General features: G+C 34.3%; 1 protein-coding gene across 5 annotated transcripts in view; it reads left to right on the top strand.

Annotated features, from left to right (window-relative positions):
• FAM172A (family with sequence similarity 172 member A) overlaps window positions 1–25,237 on the top strand; it is a 429,500-nt gene that overhangs the window by 90,390 nt on the left and 313,873 nt on the right. For 4 of the 5 annotated variants that reach the window (XM_047731576.1, XM_047731573.1, XM_047731574.1 and 1 more), the window contains one exon: window positions 22,396–22,461. The exons of the other annotated variant lie outside the window; for it this stretch is intronic. In XM_047731576.1, the coding sequence (XP_047587532.1) occupies window positions 22,396–22,461 (66 nt within the window). The remainder of the gene's footprint in view (window positions 1–22,395; window positions 22,462–25,237) is intronic. 5 annotated transcript variants of the gene reach the window in all.

The following is a 25,237-nucleotide window of genomic DNA, read 5'->3' as shown; positions in this document are numbered from 1 at the left end:
ATGGTTTGAATATTTTAGATACAAAGGACTTTGTTATTTAATAAAGTTAAAATAAAATGCATTGATCAATATACGAATGTACTGCTTATTAGATTACTAGACAACTAGTGTCCTCTGAATAAATTCACTCAATTCAGGCATTAGATCTGCCCTTTCTAACCCTTCATAGCACTCCAGGGTTTTGCCACTATGTGTGAGAACCCAAGATAAGCCTCAAACTTGGATTCTCTCTGAAGGTATAATGAGCTACCACCCCAGCCATTTGGCACATCATCCATGTTATTTTAGAAAAAAAAAAAAAAAGCCTTTTAGTGGAATGGGATTATTTTACTTTAGCAGTTTTCTATGTTATAAAGTTTAATTGCAAGTTTAAATGAACAGAAGTAAATTTGTGCCCATATGGCATTAAAGTATGTTAACTTTAGGGGAGAGAAATAATATGAATAATGCTTAGAGAGGTTTTTCTGTGCCAGAAACAAAAGCATAACATTCTTAAAATTGTATTTTCACTGAAATGTACCTGTCTAAGAAAAGAATAATATGTTTTATGCTATTTTTTTTTTCTTTTCTTGGATCATGGGCAGTTCTAAAAGTAGAATAAGATTTGTAGTCTAGTAATGGTTTTACAAGCAGCATAGTAACTGAGCAAATAATCTATTGCAAATTTCCTACATGTCTACTGATGTCATTAAACACAAGCATATTGTATTTCAGAATCATTTAGTCATCTTCACTGTTACTGACAGTTGGTGCATTAGTTCATGTTAAATGGAATATCTCTTTAAACTATTCTTGGCATTTCCTAGATTAGATGAATTATGAATTTGATTATTAAAATTAACCTTTTATGTTCATCTGGTATGTTGTTCTGAGCCAATGTCCTTTTATACTAAATTTTTGTCTTTCCATACTCTGCGGAAAAAAAATCTTTTTTCAGGTAGATAATTAATGCAAAGTATATTTTGCAATATATCTAGGGTTTTTTTAAAAATACAAATATTTTACAAATATATCTTTCATGAACCAGAAGGATGGATATATTTTAAGTTTGTACATCTTTTTATTTTCTTCCTTTGCTCAAGATTAATTAGGATTTTAGAAATAATAGAAATGAAATTAGGCTAAATTCTATTACCGATAAAGTATATTTGACTTCCAAAATATATGCTAATTGATACCCCACCCCCTTCTCAATACTCTCTAGGTTTTAAGAACATTTTGTTAAGTTAGTTAAAGGAAAAGATTCTAAAAAATCATGCTTGGCTATTATGTCATAGGCAGATGGGACTTCTCATTACACTCTTTATTTTATTCTTCATGAATTTGTCAGGGTTTTTTTTTCCCCCAATTTTTAAAGAAAAGACTGCACAAATTGTTCCTTGAACCTCTTTTCCTTTGGGGATACACTCATGCATCTACACATCTCCATATTCATATATGTGAGTGTATGTGTGTGTACAGTTATAAATACTATTGAGAATCTCTTTCTGGGCATTTGTGAACTGTTTGGTCAGAACAGAGGGATTCTGATTATTTTGCAGTATGATATAGAATTTACACAGAATTCTGGAACTTAATTTATTCAAACTGAGTGTTTGGGGTCAGTATAGCAATGTTCAAAACTATATGGAATACTTTAACAAAAACTAGTGTAAGTCATTAACTTTAAGTTGACTTAAAAATATTTTCCAGTCGGGACGCCTGGGTGGCTCAGTTGGTTAAGCAGCTGCCTTCGGCTCAGGTCATGATTCCAGCGTCCTGGGATCGAGTCCCGCATCGGGCTCCTTGCTCAGCAGGAGCCTGCTTCTCCCTCTGCCTCTGCCTGCCATTCTGTCTGCCTGTGCTTGCTCTCTCTCCCTCTCTCTCTGACAAGTGAATAAAATCTTTAAAAAAAAAAAATTTTCCAGTACAGGGGCACCTTGGTGGCTCAATCTGTTAAGCATCCAACTCTTGATTTTGCTCAGGTCATGATCTCAGAGTTGTGAGATCGAGCCCCACGTTGATTCTCTTCCTATCAGCTCTGCTTATGCTCTCTCGCTCTCTCTCTCTCTTTAAAAAAAAAAAAAAAAATCCTGTGGAGAACGTTGTGTCTGGGCTATTCTTACAGGTGAAATAATTTGAGGCAGAGGTTAATTGATGACATGAGATTATCAAATCTTGAATTAGAAAGTGATATATTTCAACTCCTTTTTTCTAGAATTAGAGCAGATGTAACTTGAAAAAGGGAAGACTAGTTTGTCAAAGTGTTTACTGATAATACGGTTTTGCAAACCTAAGGTTAAATGTAGGTTTTGATTTCTAAGAAGTATGTAGAATATACTATATGAAAAGATTTTGTATTTTTTTAGGTTTGCTTTGCATCCTGAAGTATCTCTTTGAATACAGAATAACTAGTTGAAGCTATACTGGAGTACTTAGAAAACATATTTAATGTTCATCTGTACTGATTTCCCTTCTAGCTCCTAGAACAACTATCTTTATGTTATGCTAATATTAAAATCAACTCAGGGGCACAACTAGTCTGTCACATAGAGTATTTTTTGCTAAAACCTAGTGTGGCTGAACTAGATAATTTCTGGAGCCTGACAACAAGTTATTCAAACAACTTATGTTTAGTGATGACTGATTTGGTAGAAATATTAAAGAAAAATGTAGTGTCAGTATTGACAACCTAGAAGTAAAAACAACTGGGAGTTCTTCCTGGCACAGGTGAGAGGTGAAAGGTTTAGTTAGGAATTTTGTAGTCTATAAAACAATGAAGAGGTATCCTATTTATTTCTTTCCTTTTAATATCAGTCTCTTCTTAGAGTTGTTACTAGGAATTTTCTAAGAAACATTTGTGCATTACACACTTATTACTGTCCATAATACTCTGCAAAATTATAAGCTACTTACACTGTAACAGAATTAGGAAGTTCCTATTTTATTAAAATAGCTCTTTAATTCATAATTTTTGAAGAAATACTTCCACTACCATTTTTTTATGTCAGTGCATTTATAGGATTGAGCAAAATATTTGATAGTAGATGGTGTGAATATTTTACTTTGAGTCGACAGTGCAAAAGAACAACAAAAAATGTGTGGGGAATTCTGTTATGAGCTAGCAAGTCTGTGGGTTTAATTTGAATTCACTGAAGAGAGTGGACTTTGTAGATTCACAGTTAATGAGCCATTTCTCTTAAAGTATTCTGTCACTATGGGATTGCATACAGTTAGAACTGACAGTTGGAAACGTGCTGAGATAGGGAAACTAAAAAACAGCTGTCTCTCTGGGCAAATGGTACCAGCTGGTAAGGCTCTCCAAAGCAAAATATTTTATATAATGAAATAGCTTTCAGATACCACTAAAATTATGTATTATATATTTAAGGTAATTTTTTTTTTTTAGTTCATTTGCTTTTGTCAAGCCAATATACAAGGTATTTTTTCAGTTTAAGAACTTTTGTATTTTATTGGTGACTAACTTTAGCATGTATTCATTAAATTAATATATAAGTATTTAAAGTTTACTTTTTGAAATTGTGCAGGGATCTTTGGAAAGGTGTTTTTGTTTCTTAATGGAATTTTAGAAGTAGAAACATTATTTTTTACTGTTAGGTCTTTTGCAGAATGAAATCTACTTTTAAAATGTCTTGAATTGTATTCAAAATGAATGGTTATGTTCTCATACTCTGAGAAAAGATTTACCTCTGAACTTCAATTCAAATTGTGATCATATTTATTTTGATATTGTCATATGTGACTGATATTAATTAACACATGGGTTTGCAAAAATTATATTTTATCTAAGTAGGAATCTAGGTGGTTTTTTTTTTTTGGCAGAATGGTCGTCGTTGAATTTCTAGAATATCTGTATTCTGATTGTATAGTTTTCATCCATGGAGAAACTGTATAATTAATGTCTGTGCAAAAAGAAATGGGGAGGGATGTGTAGGTGGTCAGTTGGTTGAGCATTTGCCTTCACTTCAGGTCATGATCTCAGGGTCCTGGGATCAAGTGCTGCATCCTGCATCCCACATTGGGCTCCTTGCTCAGTGGGGAGCCTGCTTCTCCCTCTCCCTGCTTGTGCGCTCTCTCTCTCTCTCTCTCTGACAAATAAATAAATATCTTAAAAAAAAAAAAAAGAAAGAAAGAGATAGGGAAATAACTGCTTTATATTACAGACTTCATTAAAAGTTCATCCTGTCACGCATAAGAAAAACCTTAGCTGAAAGTAATAAATCTAATTAAATATATTGTATTTTTGGTAGTTATCCACTTTACTTCCTCTTTTGGCTGTTAGCTATGCCACTTTGTTTTACTTTAATATTGATTGCTTTGGGGTTTACAATATGCATCCCTAACTTTCCACAGTTTATCTTCAAATAAAATTATATCACTTCACATATAATGTGAGAGCCTCATAACATTGTGGTTCCATTTCTTCCTATATGTGCATTTCCATCTGGAGTCATTTTCTTTAGCATAAGGATTATTTAATAATATTTCTAGTACCAGTCTCCTGCCAGTTAATTTTCTTGATTTCTATTTGTCCAGAAAGGTCTTTATTTTGCCTTCGTTATTGAAGAATAGCTTCACTGTATGTAGATTTCCAGGTGATGGGATATTTTTTTTTCTTGTATCATTTTCAAAGTGTTTCCTTGGGGCGCCTGGGTGGCTCAGCGGGTTAAAGCCTCTGCCTTTGGCTCAGGTCATGATCCCAGGGTCCTAGGATCGAGCCCCGCATCAGGCTCTCTGCTCAGCAGGGAGCCTGCTTCCCCCTTTCTCTCTGCCTGCCCCTCTCCCTACTTGTGATCTCTGTCTGTCAAATAAATAAATAAAATCTTTAAAAAAAATAAAAGTGTTTCTTTATTTTCTTCTGGCTTATGTTACTTCTTTTGAGAAGTGGTTTTCTTATCTTTGATCCCTTCAATATAATATATTGTTTTCTCTCTATGCTTTTGAGGCTTTCTCTTTATCACAGGGTCTCAGCAGTTTGGTTATGAATGTGCTTTGGGGTTCTTTCTGGTTATATTCTTTGTTGAGCTTCTTGGATATGTGGGTTTATAGTTTTTATCAACTCTGAAAGATGATGTTCCATTATTTTTTCAAATATTTCTTCTTTCCTCTTTCTCACTTCCTGTACTCCAATTACATGTATGTTAAACTGCTTGTCATTGTCCCAAAGGTTACTGAAGCGCTGTTCATTTTTTCCTTCTTTTCTCTCATTTTGGATAGCGTTTATTGCTGTATCTTCATATTCCCTCATCTACTCTTCCAGTATTTAATTTCCTGTTAAATTTACCCATTGAATTCCTTATTTCTTTTTTTTTTTTAAAGATTTTATTTATTTATTTGTCAGAGAGAGAGGGAGAGAGAGAGAGCAAGCACAGGCAGACAGAATGGCAAGCAGAGGCAGAGGGAGAAGCAGGCTCCCTGATGAGCAAGGAGCCCGATGTGGGACTCGATCCCAGGACGCTGGGATCATGACCTGAGCCGAAGGCAGCTGCTTAACCAACTGAGCCACCCAGGCGTCCCAAATTCCTTATTTCTGATACTGCATTTTTCCTTTCTCTGTAGCACCTTTTTTGTTTTTTTTTTTTGCATTTCTTAATTATATTTATGTTTTCCTTTACATCCTTGAATGTTTTTACAGTAACTTATTTAATGTACTTGCCTCCTAGTTTCATCATGTCTAGATCTATTTTCACTGACTGATTTTTTTCCCCCATTTATGGATCACACTTTCCCTTTTCTGTGAATGTCTGTAGTGATTTGTATTGCATGGTGGATATTATAAATGTTATATCAGTGAGTGGATATTGTTGTCTCCCTTTAAAGAACATTATATTTATTTTGGCAGCCATTAAGTTTGTTGTGGAGCAGCTTAACCAGTTACAGATTTTTTAGCTTTGCTAAGGTAGATCTAGGGTAGTTCTTACTTTAGTGGTATTTTAGCTCTCTTCTGAGGTTTTATCCTCCTTGGGTCACTACTGAATACCCCAGGTATTCGGTGAAGCCTTTTCACTGGGACTGGCTTTAACTCAGATGCCTTCAAGCCCTTTAAAAGCTTTTGAAATCGTTCACCTTAAACTTTCCAGTGTTTTTTTTTTTTTTTTCCCAGTAGTTTTCTTTGGTTTCTAGGTAGTTTCTCCCTGTGCATATACAGCTTAACCTAAGATGTAAAGAAGCTCATATGTTGATTTCTTGAGCTCCTTTTCTCCATCAGTCCCTTATGTCGGATATTTTGCCTGCAAATTCCAGTTGCCTCATTTTCCCTAAACTTGAATCTCTTTCTCCAGAACTTGTTAAGGCCACTGGGTTCTGCTTGGGTTTTATCGTACCTGGGTCGCAGCCTGGAAATTGCCCTCAGGTGGAAAGCCGAAGTAATTATGGGGCTCATCTCCTTTGTTTACTTTTCTCTTGGGGATCATAGGTTTGTACCATGTATTTCCCCACTGTTTGAAAAAATTTAATATATTTCATACAGTTGTCTACTTGTTTATACCAAAAAGGCAAATCCAAAGACCAGTAATTCCACTGTGGCTGTAAGTTGAAATCTAACTTTTTTTTTTTTTTGCTTTTAGTTGGAGAAACAGGAGAATGGGAAGGATCTGGTTTCTCCTGTCCCTCAGTGAGAGTAGTTATGAAAGAGAGTATCTCTTGACTTAAGATAGGCCATCTTTCTTAGAGATTTTATTTATTTGTTTGACAGAGATCACAAGTAGGCAGAGAGGCAGACAGAGAGAGAGGAGGAAGCAGGCTTCCTGCTGAGTGGAGAGCCCAATGAGGGGCTCGGTCCCAGGACCCTGAGATCATGACCTGAGCCGAAGGCAGAAGCTTTACAGAGAGCCCAATGAGGGGCTCGATCCCAGGACCCTGAGATCATGACCTGAGCCGAAGGCAGAAGCTTTAACCCACCTGTAGCTACCCAGGCACCCCAAGATAGGCCATCTTTCTTAGAACAGTGATTCCCAGTAAAATCTACATTATTATGTCCAATAGAATTGTCTTCTTTTCTAGACTTTCTTGTTAAATTGTTAAAGCCCTCTATGTGGGAAGGTAAACAGAGACTGTTGAAAATAGTATCGTTTTCATTCCTACTATCACTGCAGGGAATAGTTACCTTGTTTTGAAAAAAAATAAATAGGGATAGTGTTCATCCATAATGTAGTTGCTGATACTATCTCAGTTTCACAAATTACTTGAAGCTTTCAGATGGCATAGCAAAGGCTGCTCTGAGTTTATTAGTGTACCTGGTTTTTTGTGTGTTTTTGTTTTGTTTTGCTAACTACAGTGTAGTCTTATTTTTTTGTAAGTGGTTTTCATTCAATAGAGTAAATATAGCAATTTTATTAATTGTATATGCGATATCCGATGTATAGTTTGCTTCTTTTTCTGGCTTTCTCATACCTGTTATTAAACTGTATTAGTCTACCTGTGAACTGTAATGCGTTTACTTGAGTATGCTGATAAAAATTGGCACAGAGTCATTCAAATATGCCTGTTTGCCTTTGCAGTTTGTTTTATAAATATCTACTTCCAACAGAGTGACAAGGACAGAGGAAAAGTTCATGAGTGGGATTCTTTACCCCGATGACACAGTGATTGTATTGTCCTGAACACCTGAGTTCAGGAACCATGGAATCCTTATTCTTCTTGTTTTTGAAACATAGACAACTGATATTAAGAGAAGAAGGGAAAATTGGGGCACCTGGGTGGCTCAGTCGTTGGGCGTCTGCCTTTGGTTTGGGTCGTGGTCCCGGGATCCTGGGATTGGGCCCCGCATCCGGCTCCTTGCTCGGCGGGAAACCTGCTGCTCCCTCTCCCTTCTCCCTCTGCTTGTGTTCCCTCTCTTGCTGTGTCTCTGTCAAATAAATTAATTAAAACCTTAAAAAAAAAAAAGAAGAAGCAGGGAAAATTGGGCTCTAACGTTTCATCTCAAATCATCTGAATATGCCTAATAGTAAAACTAAAATCATATAAATTTGTGTAGCCATAAAAGTAATCTAGAGCTCTGCTTTTAATAGTGTATATCTCAAAAAAGATATGGACTAGGACAATTTTCCCTTTTGAGCCCACGGTATTGCTTATTGTGGGAAGTTCTGCAGGCTCCGGGTAATAATGCTTATTAGGCCAGGGATTCTTAAACCAAAAGGGATAGGACTGACTGGGTAGGATATGTGAACCTCATGGGATAAAAATCACGTGTTTCTTGGGACACCTGGGTGACTCGGTTGAGTGTCTGCCTTTGGCTCAGGTCATGAACCCAGGGTGCTGGGATCGAGTCCCACATTGGGCTCCTTGCTCAGTGGGAATCCTGCTTCTCCCTCTGCCTATAGCATCCCCTGCTTGTGCACTCTCTCTCTCACACACACAAATAAATAAATAAAATCTTAAAAAAAAAAGATTACATCTTTCTTTTACTAACCTCTATACTAAATGTCTTTTCATTATGAATGTGGACATAACGTAGTATTAGCAGTCTTTTGACTGTATTGACTTTGTAACATAGGAGATGCAGTATATCATGTAAGTTCAGAAAATAGATTCTAGACTTCAGGACAGGCAAATTGCCTACATTTGAATCCAGACTCTATTACTTATTTAGCTATGTGACCATGGGCAGGTTACATAACCATTTAAATGCTGTTGTTTCCTCCTTTAGAGAGTTGTTGGGAAGATTAAAGAGTGAAGATTTATTGAAGGAACTTAAATTAGTATGAATGTTATGCATATGTTTGCTATTACTATTACTTTTTATTAAAAAAATATTTTATTTCCTTTACATGGGTTAGGCCCTAGACATTCAGCCTGAGACAGATTTATATAATTGAAAGATCAAAGTCTGAAGGCAAAGACAGATCTTGGAAAAGATATCATTAATGATCTAAGTGTTAGGAAGGAGGAATGCAAGATTCTTAGCTGTGTGTTGTAGGTAGATTGGGGGCCAGGCAAGGAAGATGTTAAACTGAATAAGCAGTAAATGGAAAGAGGAATCCAAGCAAAGCAACAGTGTTTCCAAAGTTTGTGAGCTGGAAAAGATCCTGATATATCTGAAAACTTAAAGTCATTGTGACTACGCAAGACAAAAAATGAAGAAATAGAATGCTATAAATGAAACTTGAGAGGTAGGCCAGGGCCAGGCCTAATAGGACATTGCACAATTTAAGGATTGGGGTCTTACCCAAATAGTACTGGGAATTTATCATATTTACATTTTTCTTTTTCTTTTTTTTTTTTTCTCCAAAGATTCCATTTATCCATTTGACAGAGAGAGATCACAAGTAGACGGAGAGGAAGGCAGAGAGAGAGAGAGAGAGAGGGAAGCAGGCTTCTTGCTGAGCAGAGAGCCCGATGTGGGACTCGATCCCAGGACCCTGAGATCATGACCTGAACCGAAGGCAGCGGCTTAACCCACTGAGCCACCCAGGCGCCCCCATATTTACATTTTTAAATGAGTAATAGGCCTGCTAACAGGAGGTAGGATCTAAAGGAAGTATTAAATACAGCAGAAGGAAGCTACGGAAGCAATCCAAGGGGGAGATATTTGCCTTTTGATAACTACAATGGACTGGAATGGTGATAGTAGACATGAGGAAATGTGGAGAAATTCCACTATTCATTTGAGGGATTTGATGATTGATTGTAGGGACATGTAGGTTGAGGATGAAAGAGAAGGACTCAAGACATTTTTGTGGCTTGAGAAGTTAGGTGCATGATGGTGCCATTTGTGGTATTGATGAACATACTGGAGGAATGTGCCAGGGGAAAATCGGTATCTAAAACATGTATAGTTGGATTTACTTTGAATGTAGTCAGTTTGAGGTGCCCGCGAAATCTCTAGGAGATATCAGTAGTTAGGTGAATACATTTACAAATCTATTGCTCTGGTAAGCTGTTTAAGAATCTGGTTATTGGAGAAAAGATGGCATAAAATAAGCAGGACTCTTCTTTTGAAGAGGTAAAAGGAAAATGTGAGAGCATCTGAGCTGAAGCTGATCTAAATGAAGGACAGCTAGGAATACAGACTAGAACTCCAGGGAATGCTAATGGAAGATTGGAGGAATGAATTTTATTTCAAAGATATGCTGAAAAAGCAGTTACTTCAAAAGACTAAAGATTAGAATGTACCCACTGATGGTGATGTATAAAAGCTTTTAAGAGGGAAAATAGGGATGAGATGGAGACAATTTTAGTGAAATTTAAGAAGTAGCTCTCACTTAAGAGGACATGCACCTGGGGTAAATCTGCTTTAGTTCTAATTAAACAACTCATTGCCATTCCATAGTCTCTTTAATGTAGAGATGCAAGAGAACCTTTTTGGATTTAACCAAACTGACATTATTGAATAATATTAAACTTTAATTATTTAGAAATTATATGGTTTTTTCCTTCTTCCATCTCTCCCTCTTGTCCAGCCCTCTGTCCCCCTGCCCTTTCCTAGGAGGGAGCTATGATGGAATGTAGAGTTTGGATAAATGGGGCATTAAGAGGGGGAAAGTGTTGTTTTTTAAATAGGTGACATACTGGATAGGTCTTTATTTTAAATGATTCTCAGCCCCAGTGTAATAGTTGACCCCTGAATAACACAGGTTTGAACTATGCAGGTCCACCACAGATATTTTTTAGTAAATACAGTATAGTACTGTAAGTGTATTTTCTCTTCCTTTTGATTTTCTTAATATGTTCTTTTTTCTCACATACCTTATTATAAGTATATATGTATATATATTCTTATGTACAAAACATATATAACATGCAACGTATGTGTTATTTAACTGACTATTTATTAGTAAGGCTTTCAGTCAATAGTAGGATGTAATTAGTTAAGTTTTGAGGGAATAGAAGTTATATGCAGAGTTTCAAATGTGCTGTATTACTTATAGTTCTTGATAAACTGAAAAGCCACATGTTTGCAAGCACTACCCATTGTTTTTCATTCACTCATTTTTCATATATTGCTTATCTACACTGTGGTTGATGCTAAAATAAAGTAGGATATAATTCTTGCTTTTAAGATGCTCACTTCAGTGGTTAAATGAGAATGTGAGATAATCAAGATGGAACACTAAATAGCATAATAAAGGTAGAGTTCATTGGCAGAATAAGTCAAAATGTAAAGTAGGAGGTAGCATTTGAATTGAGTTTTAGAGAATAAGAGATTAATGGAGGAAGTTAAGAGAATTTGAGAATTTTAGGTGGGAGATAAACACTGGCTCAAACTTAGCAAACTCTAAGACTTACTCCATTGAGTCCTTGATTTTGACAAGCAATAAAGAATGAAAATTATACCGATAGAGTATAGTTGTGGTCCTGTCATAACATTTCAAGAAATTATAATGTTTTGATGAAAGCAAATTGTTGTTATCCTATTAGTCGTCTGCCACATTTCAATTGAAATACTTGTGAAAATAGATGCAGTGTCAGTAGCACCTGAAGTAGGAATATGAACAGTTTAGGAAACTTTAAAATAACTTTTTGTTTGGATATAATTTCACACTTACAGGAAAGTTGCATAATTATAAGGAATCATGTATATTATATGATTTTTCCTGAACCATTTGAGAGTAAGTTGGAAACATCATACCCTTTACCACCAGTACATTTGTATGTATTTTTTAAGAACAAGAACATTCTCTTGAATAATAACTACAGTACAGTTATCAAAATCAGGAAATGTTATATTGATTTAATATAATACAATCTACAAGCCACATTTAATTTTGCTAATTGTCACACAATATACTTAATAGCTAATACTCTTCAAGTCCAAGGTCATATCCAGGTTCATACACTGCATTTAATTGTCATTGTCCTTTTATTCTCTTTTAATCTAGAATCACTCTTTAGCCTTTCTTTTTATTTCTAGACACTGACATTTTTTAGGAGTTTGTAGAATGACCCTCAGTTTGATTTTCTCATATGTATTCTCATGATTACATTCAGGTTATGTATTTTTGACAGAAATACCCTAGAAATGACTTTTTGTCCTCAATGCATGATATCAAGAGTATATGATTTTGAATGAATGAATATAGTCAGTAACACTGTAGTAACTATGTATGGTGACAGATGTTAAGTAGACATCATGGTACACATTTCATAATATATATAAATGTTGAATCACTATGTTGTACAGCTGACACTAATATATGTCAACTATATTTAAATTTTAAAAAGTACATTTTTTGTTCAAATATCGGTGATGTCTGTCAGATCATACCATATATTGTTTTTATTTTCCTCTTTGTAATTAATAGGTACTTTTTTGGCAGGTACTTGAGACTGTTCTTTTCAGAAACTCACCCTATTAATTTTAGCATCTGTTTATTTTTTTTTAATTCCATTATGTTTCTATATATGTTAGTTGGTATTCTACATAAGAAAGAGCTTTCTCTTTTTTTTAAAATTTCATTCATTCAGTTGTTTATATCATTTTAGACTCATAGATTCTTATTTTATTCAGTGAGTCGTATGATATATTGCCGTCCTCATTTTAATGCCTAAATTATCCCAGATTTGACCAGAAAAATTTTTGTCAAGCAGTTTTTTGTGTTATTTTAATATTTATTCACTGCTGTTTCAGTATTTTCTTATTTCTTGGTACAAAAAATCCTCCCCTTTTTTTCTCATTTCTAGTTGCTGTGCTCCAAGCCCTGAATCCACCTTTTCTCTTACGATCCATGGTTCCTCATAGTGGAGAATGGCACATAAAACCCAAGCCTCTGAATCAACCCTCTCTTCAATGAGCTCCAGTTACCATTATTGAAAAAGTGTTTACATATGTGTACATATATAAATACACTATATACACACCAAGGTCTGTGCATTACTTTGTCATTGCTTCTAGGCCCTCAACAACCTGTTCATATCTGTACATATACATGCATATATATTCGTAGTTTACTCTCTGTAGATAGGTAAATATGGAAATTAATAAAATATAGGGGTGTGTGTGTGTTTATGCATAAGTGCCTATACACTCACATAAATACCTATATCCATCTTATCTATATAGATGGATATATATTTTTTTAAATAAGTATTGAAATATATAAGCTATATACACAAGAGACACACAACAAGTATAAGTATATATACTGATAATGGACAAGAAATTTTTAATTAATCAAGGCTCAGGTGAGGCCCTGAGGCAGAATAATGAGATCTTACAGAAGGGAGATCTGTAGGTGATTTCTTTCTATGAAGCTCTTACTGCATTCCTCAAATCACAACCTAAAAAACTGAAGGAGATGACTTTTCTTTGAGATGGCCAAGACTCTTCCTACCCACTTCCTTGGACAGTAACATGAAATTGATGCTGAATTATTCTCCTAGCCTGAAAAGTGACCCGGTGTTTTGTATCTATGTCTGAAGGTGTAGAGATAGTAATTAAGAAGGAGTTAAGGCTGGAAGGGCTATAGGGATGTCATACTCTGGGAACTATAGTATTTCACTCAGATTTTCTGACAGTGGAAGTACTACCAACGCTCAAATTATCCAGTAGTAAAGTTCAGTCTCATAGTAACATGAGCGTGCTTTGGAATCAGCCATGCTGGATTTTAGCTGCAGTATTTTTGTAGATATACAGCAGATAAAATATTACAAAAAGCCCAAATTAAGCAGTATCTTATTCATTATTAGTCACTCTTATTCACTTTGAAATCTAAGAACACCGTGTATATTGTATTAAATATTTTAGTCTGAAATGTATGAGACTGAGAAATCCTCAGAAATAATTGGGAGGATAAATGAATAATCAGTTGAGTTACAGGGTTCTCTTTTAGGCTTGCTTCTGCTATTTCAATAATGAATATTTGGAAAAAGTTAAAAATCAACAAAATTTTGTTGAGCACCTTCTTCCACTTGCTTTTGTTTGAACTACAATTAAGTGAAAACTATACTCTTTTTTCTCAAGGAATGTAATCAGGTAAAGGAAATAAGACTAAATGAGGCATTATTCTGAGTTGGTAAAAGATTCAGGAAATACATTGAGTCCTCAAGAAAATTAATAAAACAAAATCTACACCTAGACATGTAGTGAATCTGCAGTCCATAAAAGACATAGGAAATGCTGTAAAAGAAACCAGAGAACAAAGCCTGATTACCTACAAGCTCAATTAGATCTGATAGCAAAAGTATTAGCTACAACCATGGAAACCAAAAAACACCCAGAGAAAATAACTATTAATCTGGAATTGTATGCCCAAATAAAGCTGTCCTTATTCAGCACTGAAAGTAAAAGTTATACTGTGTGCATGTTCCTAACATACCCTTCCAGGGATAACATGTTCTAAGTCAAGTCATTGCTCATACCTGAAATCTCCTACCAATTGCACTTTGAAGAAAAAATGAGTAAGACTGGTTTCTTTTCTTTTCTTTTTTTTTTTTAAAGATTTTATTTATTTATTTGACATAGAGAGAGAGATCACAAGTAGGCAGAGAGGCAGGCAGAGGGGGTGGGAAGCAGGCTCCCCGCTGATCAGAGAGCCCAATGTGGGGCTCCATCCCAGGACCCTGAGAACATGACCTGAGCCAAAGACAGAGGCTCAACCCACTGAGCCACCCAGGCGCCCCCCGTAAGACTGGTTTCTTAAAAGCCATGGAGTTTTTACATTTTAAGAAAAATTTTACTGTTTTTATTCTTTTTTAGTTTAGCGAACACATGACTTCTTCATTGTGGTCTCTTCTGTACCTTTAATTGTGATTTTTGTTTTGTCAGTCTTCAGGTTGATTTTTGGGGTACGTAGGATGATTTGATAGTTATCTAATTGTGTCCATGGGACTATACAAACCTAAGGTTCTTCTAGTCCGCCACCATCTTCCTCAAAACACCCCTGTCATGGAGTTTTTTAAATGCTATTTTTATTAATAAGTGAAGTGGAACCGAGTAACACAAAATAGATATAATTTAGTATAGATTGTGTTAAAAGCAAAAATCTGTCTCCAAAATATTGTCAAACTTCCAATATGGCAAAACCTGATAATATCAAACTTTGTTTACATTTGTGATACATTTATGAGTCAGACTTTTTTTCTTTTTAAGATTTTACTTATTCATTTGAGAGTGAGAGACATAGAGTATAACCAGGAGGAGAGGCACAGGGAGAGGGAGAAGCAAGAGAGGAAGAAGCTGAGAGCCCAACATGGGGCTTGATCCCAGGACTTACAGATCATGACCTGAGCCAAAGGCAGACTCTTAACCATCTGAACCACCCAGGTGCCCCTATAAGTCAGATTTCTGTACTGACTCCTCTTGGTTTATTTGTGAAATCAGAGCTTCCTAATAAGCAAATGAGTAATATGAAAAGGAGATGCTTAGGTAGAACTAAGCTATTTTCAACTGTTCTGTGAATATCTGTTTAATAAAAATAACTTGTACGTAATCATTTTGAGCAGAGAACTGAGAATAAACTGTTGCTTCACTATACCAATTACAAATCATTTAATTTCATTCTGTCAGTTAGAACTAGGTTGCTACCAGGTTGATTATCCTAAGGTTCTTTAAAAGGTGTCCCTTTTTAAAATGTTTTAAAGTTCATCTTTTACTAATTCAGGTAGGCAATTTATTTAGTCTAATTCCTGAGATTTTTTTCTTTCATTGGAAGAGGCATAGAATTTCATGGATATAGTTAAATCTTTAAGAATTTTTCTTTCAGTTCAGTTTATTTACCTTTATACCCCAAATCAGGATATTCTTAGCATTTAGGTGTTCTCTTTAGGGGTAGATATAACTAACAATTTATGAATTTTGTTGTTTTTTTGTTTTGGACTAAAGTTCTTACTCTCCTAATAGGCCCAATAGAGAAGTTTGTATCTTACCTTATAAATAAGGTTGTGAAATAAAAGCTGTTATTGCTCTGGGTATATCAGGCCAATTTTAGTTCCTTGCTAATGAGAGGATTTCCTTCAGAGTAAGAAAGAATGAAAGCCTTACAATCTAGTAGTAAAGTGAACTTTTTATTTAATTAAAATATTTGTATTAATTCTCTTTTATCTATCTTGTCATATCTCTTGTCATATATATCTTGTCATCTCATTTCTCGAATCCAATTCCAAAAGGGTCTGAAGTACTTTCTGGGAGGCTTCTTAGTATCACCCTCTCCCCACCAATCACCTTAAATTTTAATCTGCTAGAATAATTTCAGTGCTTTTGTAGGGGTAAAGAGTATCAGTGTTTGCTTCTTATTTAATTAAGGAACAGAAATAATGCTGAAATGTATGAGATATATGATAAGCATGCAACAATTGCTCAATAAATGTCTAAAATAAGTTTATTGCAGAGTGAACATACCCCTTCTGTTGGAAGTACTCCACTGAGAACGGATTTTTTTATCAGTTTTCATTTTCCTTCTTTCTATAGTCTATTTCTTTGATCATCTTTCCTCACTTCGTTAAAATTTTCTTTAATTCCTAGACTGAGAAACTCTGAGCTAGAAAAAAAAGCTTAGTTAGACCCTAATTCCTTAGAGGATATTATTCTATTGGTAGCCAAGGGCTCTATTTCTTGAATATATAATCTCAAAATTACTTTCCTATCTCTTCCATTGTGGTTTCATTAAAAAAAAAAATCCAAGAAAATTATCAGTAGTAATTATTTTCTTTCCAGTGTTTCTTTCAAATAACAGTATACTGTTTCCCAGGTAATGCAATTACTTTATAACAGAGTATTCTCAGTTTCTTCCTCCCATAATCTATAACCTGGCTGTCATTCATTTTACTTTTCTATAAGCTATAATCACAAAATACATTGTCATCATTTGAACAAACTGTTATCTACTAGATCCATTAAGAATAATAAAATAAAAAAATACAGTTTACCTTTATTTGTTCTTTCTTTTGTACTATTCCTTTCTTTATATACATCCAAATTTCTGACCTATATAAGTTCTTTATCTTTGAATAATTTCTTTAACAATTTTTGCAAGGCAGAGCTGCAAAAAAATTTCTCAGCCTTTTTTTTGTCTGAGACTGTCTTATTTCTCTTCCACATTTGAAGGGTGATTTTACTGGATACAGAATTTTAGACCAGTGGGTTTTTTCTTTCAACACTGACTATTTCGGCCCTCTGTCTTCTTGCTTGCATTGTTCTTTTTTTTGTTTTTAAATTTTTTTTTTTTAATTTAAACTCAACTAGTTAACATATAGTGTATTATTTGTTTCAGGGGTACTGGTCTGTGATTCATCAGTCCCATATAATACCCAGGGCTCATTACAACACATACCCTCCCCAATGTCCATCACCCAGTTACTCCATCCTTCCATCCCTCCACCCCTCTAGCAACCCTCAGTTTATTTCCTATGATTAAGAGTCTGTTAGGTTTTGTCTCCCTCTCTGGTTTTGTCTTGTTTCATGCTTGCATCGTTTCTAAGAGAAATGTGACATAATTCTTGTTTTCCTCTGTAACAAAATTCCCACACTACCCTCCCCCCCACTTCTTCAAATCCCCCCCGTCCCTCATCTGGCTTCTTTCCAGATTTTCTCTTTGTCTTTGGTTTTATGCAATTTTGATATCATAGACGTAGGTATTGTTTTTGGTATTTATCCTGCTTGGAGTTCTCTGTACTACTTAGATTTGTGATTTTGTGTCTGTCATTACCTTTGGGAAATTCTCAGCTATTATTACTTGACAGAGTTCCTCTGTTCCTTTCTCTTTCATCTCCTTCTGGTATTCACATTTTATACACGTTAAACCTGTTAAAATTGTCCCACAATTCTCAGATATTCTATTCCATTTTTTTCATTCTCTTCTTCTCTTTACATTTATATTTTAGAAGTCTCTATTGACATGTCTTAAAACTATGATTATTTTTTTTTCCCTTGGCCATGTCCATTCTACTGATGGGTGCATCAAAGGCATTCTTCATTTTTTTAAAAAAAATTTTATTTATTTATTTGAAAGAATGAGAGAGAACACAAGTGAGGGAGGAGGGGCAGAGGGAGAAAGAGAAGCAGACTCCTTGCTGAGCAGGGAGTCCTGTGTGGGGCTTGATCCCAGGACCCTGAGATCATGACCTGAGCCAAAGACAGACACTTAACCAACTGAGCCACCCAGACACCCGCATTCCTCATTTTTGTTATGTGTTGTTGATTTAGTATTTTCTTTCTTAGAGTTTTCATCTGTCTGCCTACATACTTACTTATTCTTGTAAATTGTCAATTTTTCCCAATAAATTCTTAAACGTGTTAATCATAGTTATTTTAAATTCCAAGTCTGATAATTCTGAATTTCTGCCAAACTGAGTCTGTTTCTGATGCTTGATTTATCTTCTCAGATAATTTTGTTTTGCCTTTTGGTATGGTTGGTAATTTATTGTTCAAAGCTAGACATAATGTATTGGGGAAAAGGAACTTCAGTAGATGAGTGGTTAGTTTCAGGTCTTATGTTTTTCTGGCAAGGAATTAGACTGTGTTTATTTACTATTTGCTATAGCTCTGCCGTCCAAGGCTAAAATCTCGTCTGTTTAGTTTTGTCTCCCTTACTGTCTTTGAGTTTTTCTAGAAACCTTAAATAGCATGTGAGTCCTACAGTTCTTCTGCACTTCCCTGTTATTTTATAGGAACACTAATGATGTGGTGGTAATGTGGGGAGGTGTGGGAGGAAATGTTCTATACTACTATCATTAGGTCTTATTCCTTTAGGGAGCCCCAACTAGGCATTTCCCTTTCCTCATGTCAGTTAAGCTCTGGTAAAATAGTTTCTTTTATGGGCAGGCCTTATTAAGTAGAACAAAAGGGTTGAGAATATTTCAAAAATGGTTACTTTTCCCCTTCCACTCCTGGAAGCAGGAAAGGATTTTTCTTTTGTTTTCACAGGGAGAACCTAGTGGGATTCATGGAAATAAAATTGGGAAACGTTTGGGAGATCTGTCTTTAAGGCTGCACCTGCTATTAATTTTTAATTCTTAAGCTAGTCCATACTGAGCCTGAGCAGTTAATCACTTACAGTTTAAGGTGTTCCTTCCACAGTACTGCCTTCAACCTACTACTTCTGCACCTGGGCTTTTGCTTCTTCTAAGCCCCAAGTCTCTGTATCTGCCTGTTTGTTTTTCCAGTTTTCAGGACAGTAGTTTGCTCTTTGACCTCATTTCTCTGATAGACTAAGAGAGTTGTTGATTTTTAGTTCAGTTTTTTATTCTTTTAGTGAGGACGGTAGTGACTCCTTCCAAGTTCTTTATATGTTGGACAAGAAACTAGAAGTTTATGTTATTAGAATGAAGATTTTACTTTAAAACATGCTTTGTGTCTTAAGCCTTGTATGAACTTCCCTAGAAACAATGTTTCTGGTGAATATTTGAACACAGATGACATTTAGACAGAGATTTTTTTTTTATCCCCTTTTGAAATTATCGTTGATTTTTTTAAATGCAGAGTATAATCCCATGTAAGCAGGACAGTGAATCCTTGATGCTTTCTTTCTAAAACTTGATTCAGCAATTAGAAAAGATTTTTTTAATCTCTTTTTAAAGAAAAAAAAAAAAAACAACAGTTTTCTCCCTCAAAACATGTAGACAGGATGAATAGTGAGGAGAATTTGTGTAGCATGTATAACTCCCTTCAAAGTACCAGATACTCTTCTGTGTAGCTTCAAGGAAGAGTAGAGGTAGGATACCCAAATTATAATGTTCCAAGGCTAGTCAGGTAACAGAAAGATGAATGATACGAAATTCATATATTACATGATCCTATTCAGTCACATCCAGAAGAGCATAAAGATAGGTCACTTCATCCTATCTTGGTAGGGTTGAGATGAGGCATGAAAAGTTGCCTGAAGCAGTTGACATGTAATGGGGGCTAAGGAGAAAATTCAAGGTAGCAGAATTGCCAGAGATAGAGGGTTTAGTCTATGCTTGTTTTTCTTCTACAGTCAGGAATTAGAGAGTGAGGTAAATTGGGCAAGTTACGTAGTGTTTCTCCAACTTTACTGATGTATGGTTTTATTATTTGGTATGATATTTTGTGAAGACATTTGCCCAATAATATATTTTGAAACCAAACGTAAACAGTTTTTGAATCTTTTTCTATTATAATGTACTATGAAAGTTGAGAATTAACTATAATACTGTATTTTGTATTGACTTAAGTTATGAACTGCCAAAATAGTTTAATTTTTTAATTCTCAAATTATATCTCTAAAGTATTTTGCATAGTGGTAAAATTAACTTGGGTTTGAATTAAGTTTGATTGGTTTTATTATTGCTTTAAATATAATAATATTTTATGATTTCATAGGTAATAGGAAATTTTCAGAAGTGATAAGCCACTCATTTTAGCTAATCTCGTTTAGTTAGGTCATTTTTCTTCAACTGGCAGGCCATTATATAACTTCATACATATTTTTGTCAGATCCTACATATTTTTAGTGTATTTTTTCAGGTTTACAGTACCACTACTTTCTGGTGAAGGTATAATGAACATAATTTTAACTACAAAATTAAGATATAGGAATGCTATTTGATTAGTAACTATTAGATTATTGCCTCATTCTAGTGTAGTGTTGTAGCATTTGAAATTATCATTACTAGCCAAGGTAAAGCTATTCTAGCATGCATCCAATACATGCTTTCTAAAATGAATGAATACATATACCTAGAAGAAAGAATTTGGGGCTCCTTAAAGAAAGTAGTATAAAGAATCTATTTTAGATTACAGAATACAGGACCAAAGCAATTGACATCTTAATTTTCTAAAAAAAATCTTCTGATTTTGTTTCATAAAATTTGACTTTTAATTATGTTGCTGCTAAAATTACTCTCTGAGATATTATGCATAGATGATTAAAGACAGTTTTGGGGGGGGCGCCTGGGTGGCTCAGTGGGTTGAGCCGCTGCCTTCGGCTCGGGTCATGATCCCAGGTCCTGGGTTCGAGCCCCGTGTCGGGCTCTCTGCTCAGCGGGGAGCCTGCTTCCTCCTCTCTGCCTGCCTCTCTGCCTGCTTGTGATTTCTCTCTGTCAAATAAATAAATAAAATCTTAAAAAAAAAAAAAAAGACAGTTTTGGAGTGAGCAACACTTCTTAAAATGACCATTAAAATCTATTAAATCATTGCTTTCCCTTGGTATCTCTTTCCTCACTTTCTTTGCCTCCTTCACAGATACAATGCATTAGCTTTCCAGTTTTGCCATAACAAATTACTATAATTTCAGTGGCTTAAAGCCACACAAATACATTATCTCACAATTCTACAGGTCAGAAGCCCAGTATGATTTTCACCAGACTGAGATCGAGGTATGCATAGGCTATGTTCCTTTTTGGAGACTCTAGGAGAGAATCCATTTATTTCTTATTTGAGTTGTTGGAAGAATTCAGTTCTTTGTAAATACAGGACTGAGGATTGTCTTCTAACTGGTTGTTAAATGGTTAGCCCACCTTTTAGAGGCTCATTGTCTCCTTCCTCCAGCTTCAAAACTTGGGATGACCATTCAAGGCCATTTCACTTTGCATCCCTTTGTTCTTCTGTGATCTTCTAGTTTTAAAAAATTAAAAGATTAGATTGGCCAGTTTGGGTAATCCAAGATAATCTCCCCATCTTTGGTCCTTAACCTTAATCATATCTGTATAATTTCTTTTACCATGTAACATAACATATGGGTAGGTTTCAGGAGTCAGAATGTGGACGTATTTGGGGAACTATGTTTCTGTCTGCTATAAACAATAATACTAATTGACGCCTAACTTTGTTGGATTAATTTTCCTTTTTTGTGTAGAATATCTCTGACTTTTTCCTCCTTGATTCAGTAAATACAAATGAGGTGTTAGGATTCAGTCCAGATAGTACTGTATCAGGTACAATTCCTATATGGAAATCGTAGGGGGAAACAGATTCTAGAAATACTGAACAAAGAAAATATGGTTTCAGAGTACTGCTTTGAAAAAATAGGAGGTCCTTGTATATTTTTGCAAGTTTATATTAACTGGCCCTAATTTTCAGTATTAAGATTCATAGTTATTAACATAACAGCAAGAAGTAAGCCAGATTCTCCTAATTTAGTATTAAAACATTTCAGTTATAAAATAAATAAGTACTAGGGATATGATGTACAACATGATGACCACAGTTAATACTGCTGTAGGATACATAGTAAAATTTGGAAAAGAATAAATCCTGAGATTTCCCAACACAAAAAGAAATTTCTTTCCTTTTTTTCCCTTTTTCTTTTCTTTCTGTTTTATCTATGTAAGAAGATGGACATTAGCTGAGTCTGTTGTAATCATCTAACGATATATGCAAATGAAACCATCGTGCTATAATTCCTAAAAATTATACAGTGACGTATGTCGATTATTTCTCAATTCATCTGGGTGGGGCACTCAAAGATAGAAAGATACTCATTCAGAGCAATAACAGCCAGTTATGTGAATTTTGATAATGGATGACATTATATCTTTATGTGTTTTTTTATTTCTACCTAGATTATTACGAAGTATGTATATGAGCTCTTGGAAAAGGACTGTAACTTGAAAAAAATCTCAATTCCAGTAAGTGCAGTTTTTAAAAATGATTAAACTTCCAAATAGTTTTCAATTCAGAAGAAACTGTTTATATGAGTTTAACTGTGGTAAATTTAAACATTAAGGTCCTAATATGTTGATGTTGATACTGCTAATATTAAATGCCTGGCAGTGTATCTCAGTTCATTGTGCACAATAATTCTTTAAAACTCTTCAATGTAGAGGAAAAAAATACTGATAACCAGTTTTTTTTTTTTTAAATGATGATGCCTTTAAAAAGGACTACCCCTTGCCTCTTCTAATTTAATTGGTATAACTTATTTTTACTTTTTTTTTGAAGTAAACCAGTGTACTTGATGTTGCAGTAGACATTCACTGTCTCTTTAATTATTAACTGATTTTTATAATTGTATATTTTATTTCCATGTTATTTCCTGTACATATTCGCAAATTCATTCCTCATGCTTCCTGTTTTATAACATTGCTCCTTCCCTTTCTTGTAGAACATTCTTTCCAAATTTTGTACATTTTCCCATTTCAGAGTAAAGGTGTTTGAGATATGTTCTCAGTCTTAAATTCACACAAAAAAATTTTTGATGTAAAACATGATACAATAAAAAAAGTGAAGAAACAGTAATGTTATATATAAAACAGTGGTGGTGTTAGATTAGATGATCCTTGCTGTTCCTGATAACTGAGTGTATGATATATAAAAATCTGGAAGGCTTTTATGAAAGTAATGAATTTAAGGCACAAAACTTTGCATATAAGTACTTTGTCTACATGATATTTTGCATGAGATTTTTAAATTCCTTGGGTAATATTCTACTATGAATTGGAGGGTTTGAGGATTTTTAAATAATATTTATCCTCACAAATTAATTCCAAAGTTCAGTATTTAAAAGGAAAATCTATTTTATGTTTAATTTTATATAAATAAGCTCAAATGCTAGGCCACATTGTTAATCATCTATTCATTTATTCAGCAAAAATTTGCTTAAGAGTCTTTTAGGTGCCAGGCACTGTTTCAGGTGCTGGTGTGTACTAGTGAATAAAATACTATTCTGTGCAATAGCTAGACTAACCCTCCTTTATTTGGAAACTTTTCTTCCTTTTGTTCAATCTTTCTTGTTAATTTTCTTTCTTTCACAGTTTCTGAAGAATAATATTTAAGGAGACTTAGCTTGATTTATTGTTACAACACAGTTGAGACTGAGCCATTTAACTCATTAATACTTGTAGTTACATGGAACTTTTAAACTCATTGCCAGAAGAAATCAGAAGATAATTGGTTGTATGGATTATGTTATATGATTAAGTTTCACTAATTTTCTTTATAGAAAGCTTGAGGTTAGGGTTAGGAGGACTTTGTTTTATAGATCTGATTACTTTCCTCTGGTTTAAACTTTAGACTGTAAAGCTAATAAGCATAGAGAAGACTTTGCATTATATGAGACCAATAGTAAGTGTCATGTCCATTTATGGTTAGTAAACATTTCCTGATTTTATAAACTGAAAAGAAACCAAAATTTGTTTTGTTTTAGGAAATTAATGTCTCTCTGTAAGTTATCATCATATATTTTATATTACTGTGAAATTTTTTTTCTATAACTATTCATTTTCTCCTGAGTTCTCTTAAATCCCAAAGCTAGCAGTGAAGGTGGTTTTTTATTTTGCCTTGTTTTGTATCACAGTTGTTCTTTTTATTATAGGAATACCTCAAAGTGGTTTGTTTTGTTTTGGTTTTTTTTCCTGATGAAGAGCTAAGTTTTAGATTTATGGTTGAACTGTTAATAAGGAAAGAAAGACTTCTTTCCTTTCTTTCCTTTTTGCAAATAACAGCACCTGATGGAAACCCATGATTTGATGGTAAAGATCATTATCATGTATGTCTCATGTTTACTCCCTACCTTACATATATTCTCATGTACAGATTATTCTCAACTCTAATATCTTATACTTGTGTAGAACTTCAGATTACATAAATTAACTTAATAACTTGATTATAAATTTTCATTCATTTTATTCAGCCATGTTTAAATGATCATCACAATTAGTGGGGTTCAGGGGTATCCTGAAGTGAATTGTTAACTGCTAAAAATTGTTCTCACTTATCAGTTGGTCTTTGAAGTTGATTGGTTAATAAAGTTAGATGGTGCACTAGGATGACTTTTATATGCATTCCTTAATGAAAGCTCAGTTTAATGAATTAGTGCTGTATGAAGACAATGACCTTGGAACAGCCATTTTCAAATTAATTAAGCTAATGCTGAAAATTATGTTTTATTCATGTAGATATTTTAGTATTTAAACTTACTGCTAACTTTTTACAAAGTAGGTTATAGATACCAGCCTCAGAATTCTGTGTTAAATTGAGATGAATATAAGCCAATGACCATCCTAAATACTGCCCTTACACCTTAATCCTTAATAACTACATTTTTCATTTTCATTGTTTTTTTTCCTTGAATATTCTGATGATCTCATGTTTTTAAAGTCAGTTCTTCTATAAAACTTTTATTTATTTATTCATGGCTACCTTAATTTGCAGCCCTTAAATATTTTTGAACAGCATTTTAATATAAAAAACATTTCATCTTCTGAAAATAAGCACTCTTCCAGTTTTAAAGTGATTACTGTGGAATTGAAGTGCCAACATTCCACTGCTTAAAAAATTGACTCAGTTCCCTGGTAACAGGGGACTTAGTCAAATAGAGAAAAGAAATAGTGAACAGCACCTACTGCAAAGTCTACAGTATATAGGGTTGTTGTTTTTTTTTAATTAAGATAAACAGATGTCCAT

Source organism: Lutra lutra, chromosome 5 (assembly GCF_902655055.1).
Source record: "Lutra lutra chromosome 5, mLutLut1.2, whole genome shotgun sequence".
NCBI lineage: Eukaryota > Metazoa > Chordata > Mammalia > Carnivora > Mustelidae > Lutra > Lutra lutra.
Note: the sequence above shows the minus strand (reverse complement) of the source record. Positions and strands in the feature narration are given on the sequence as shown.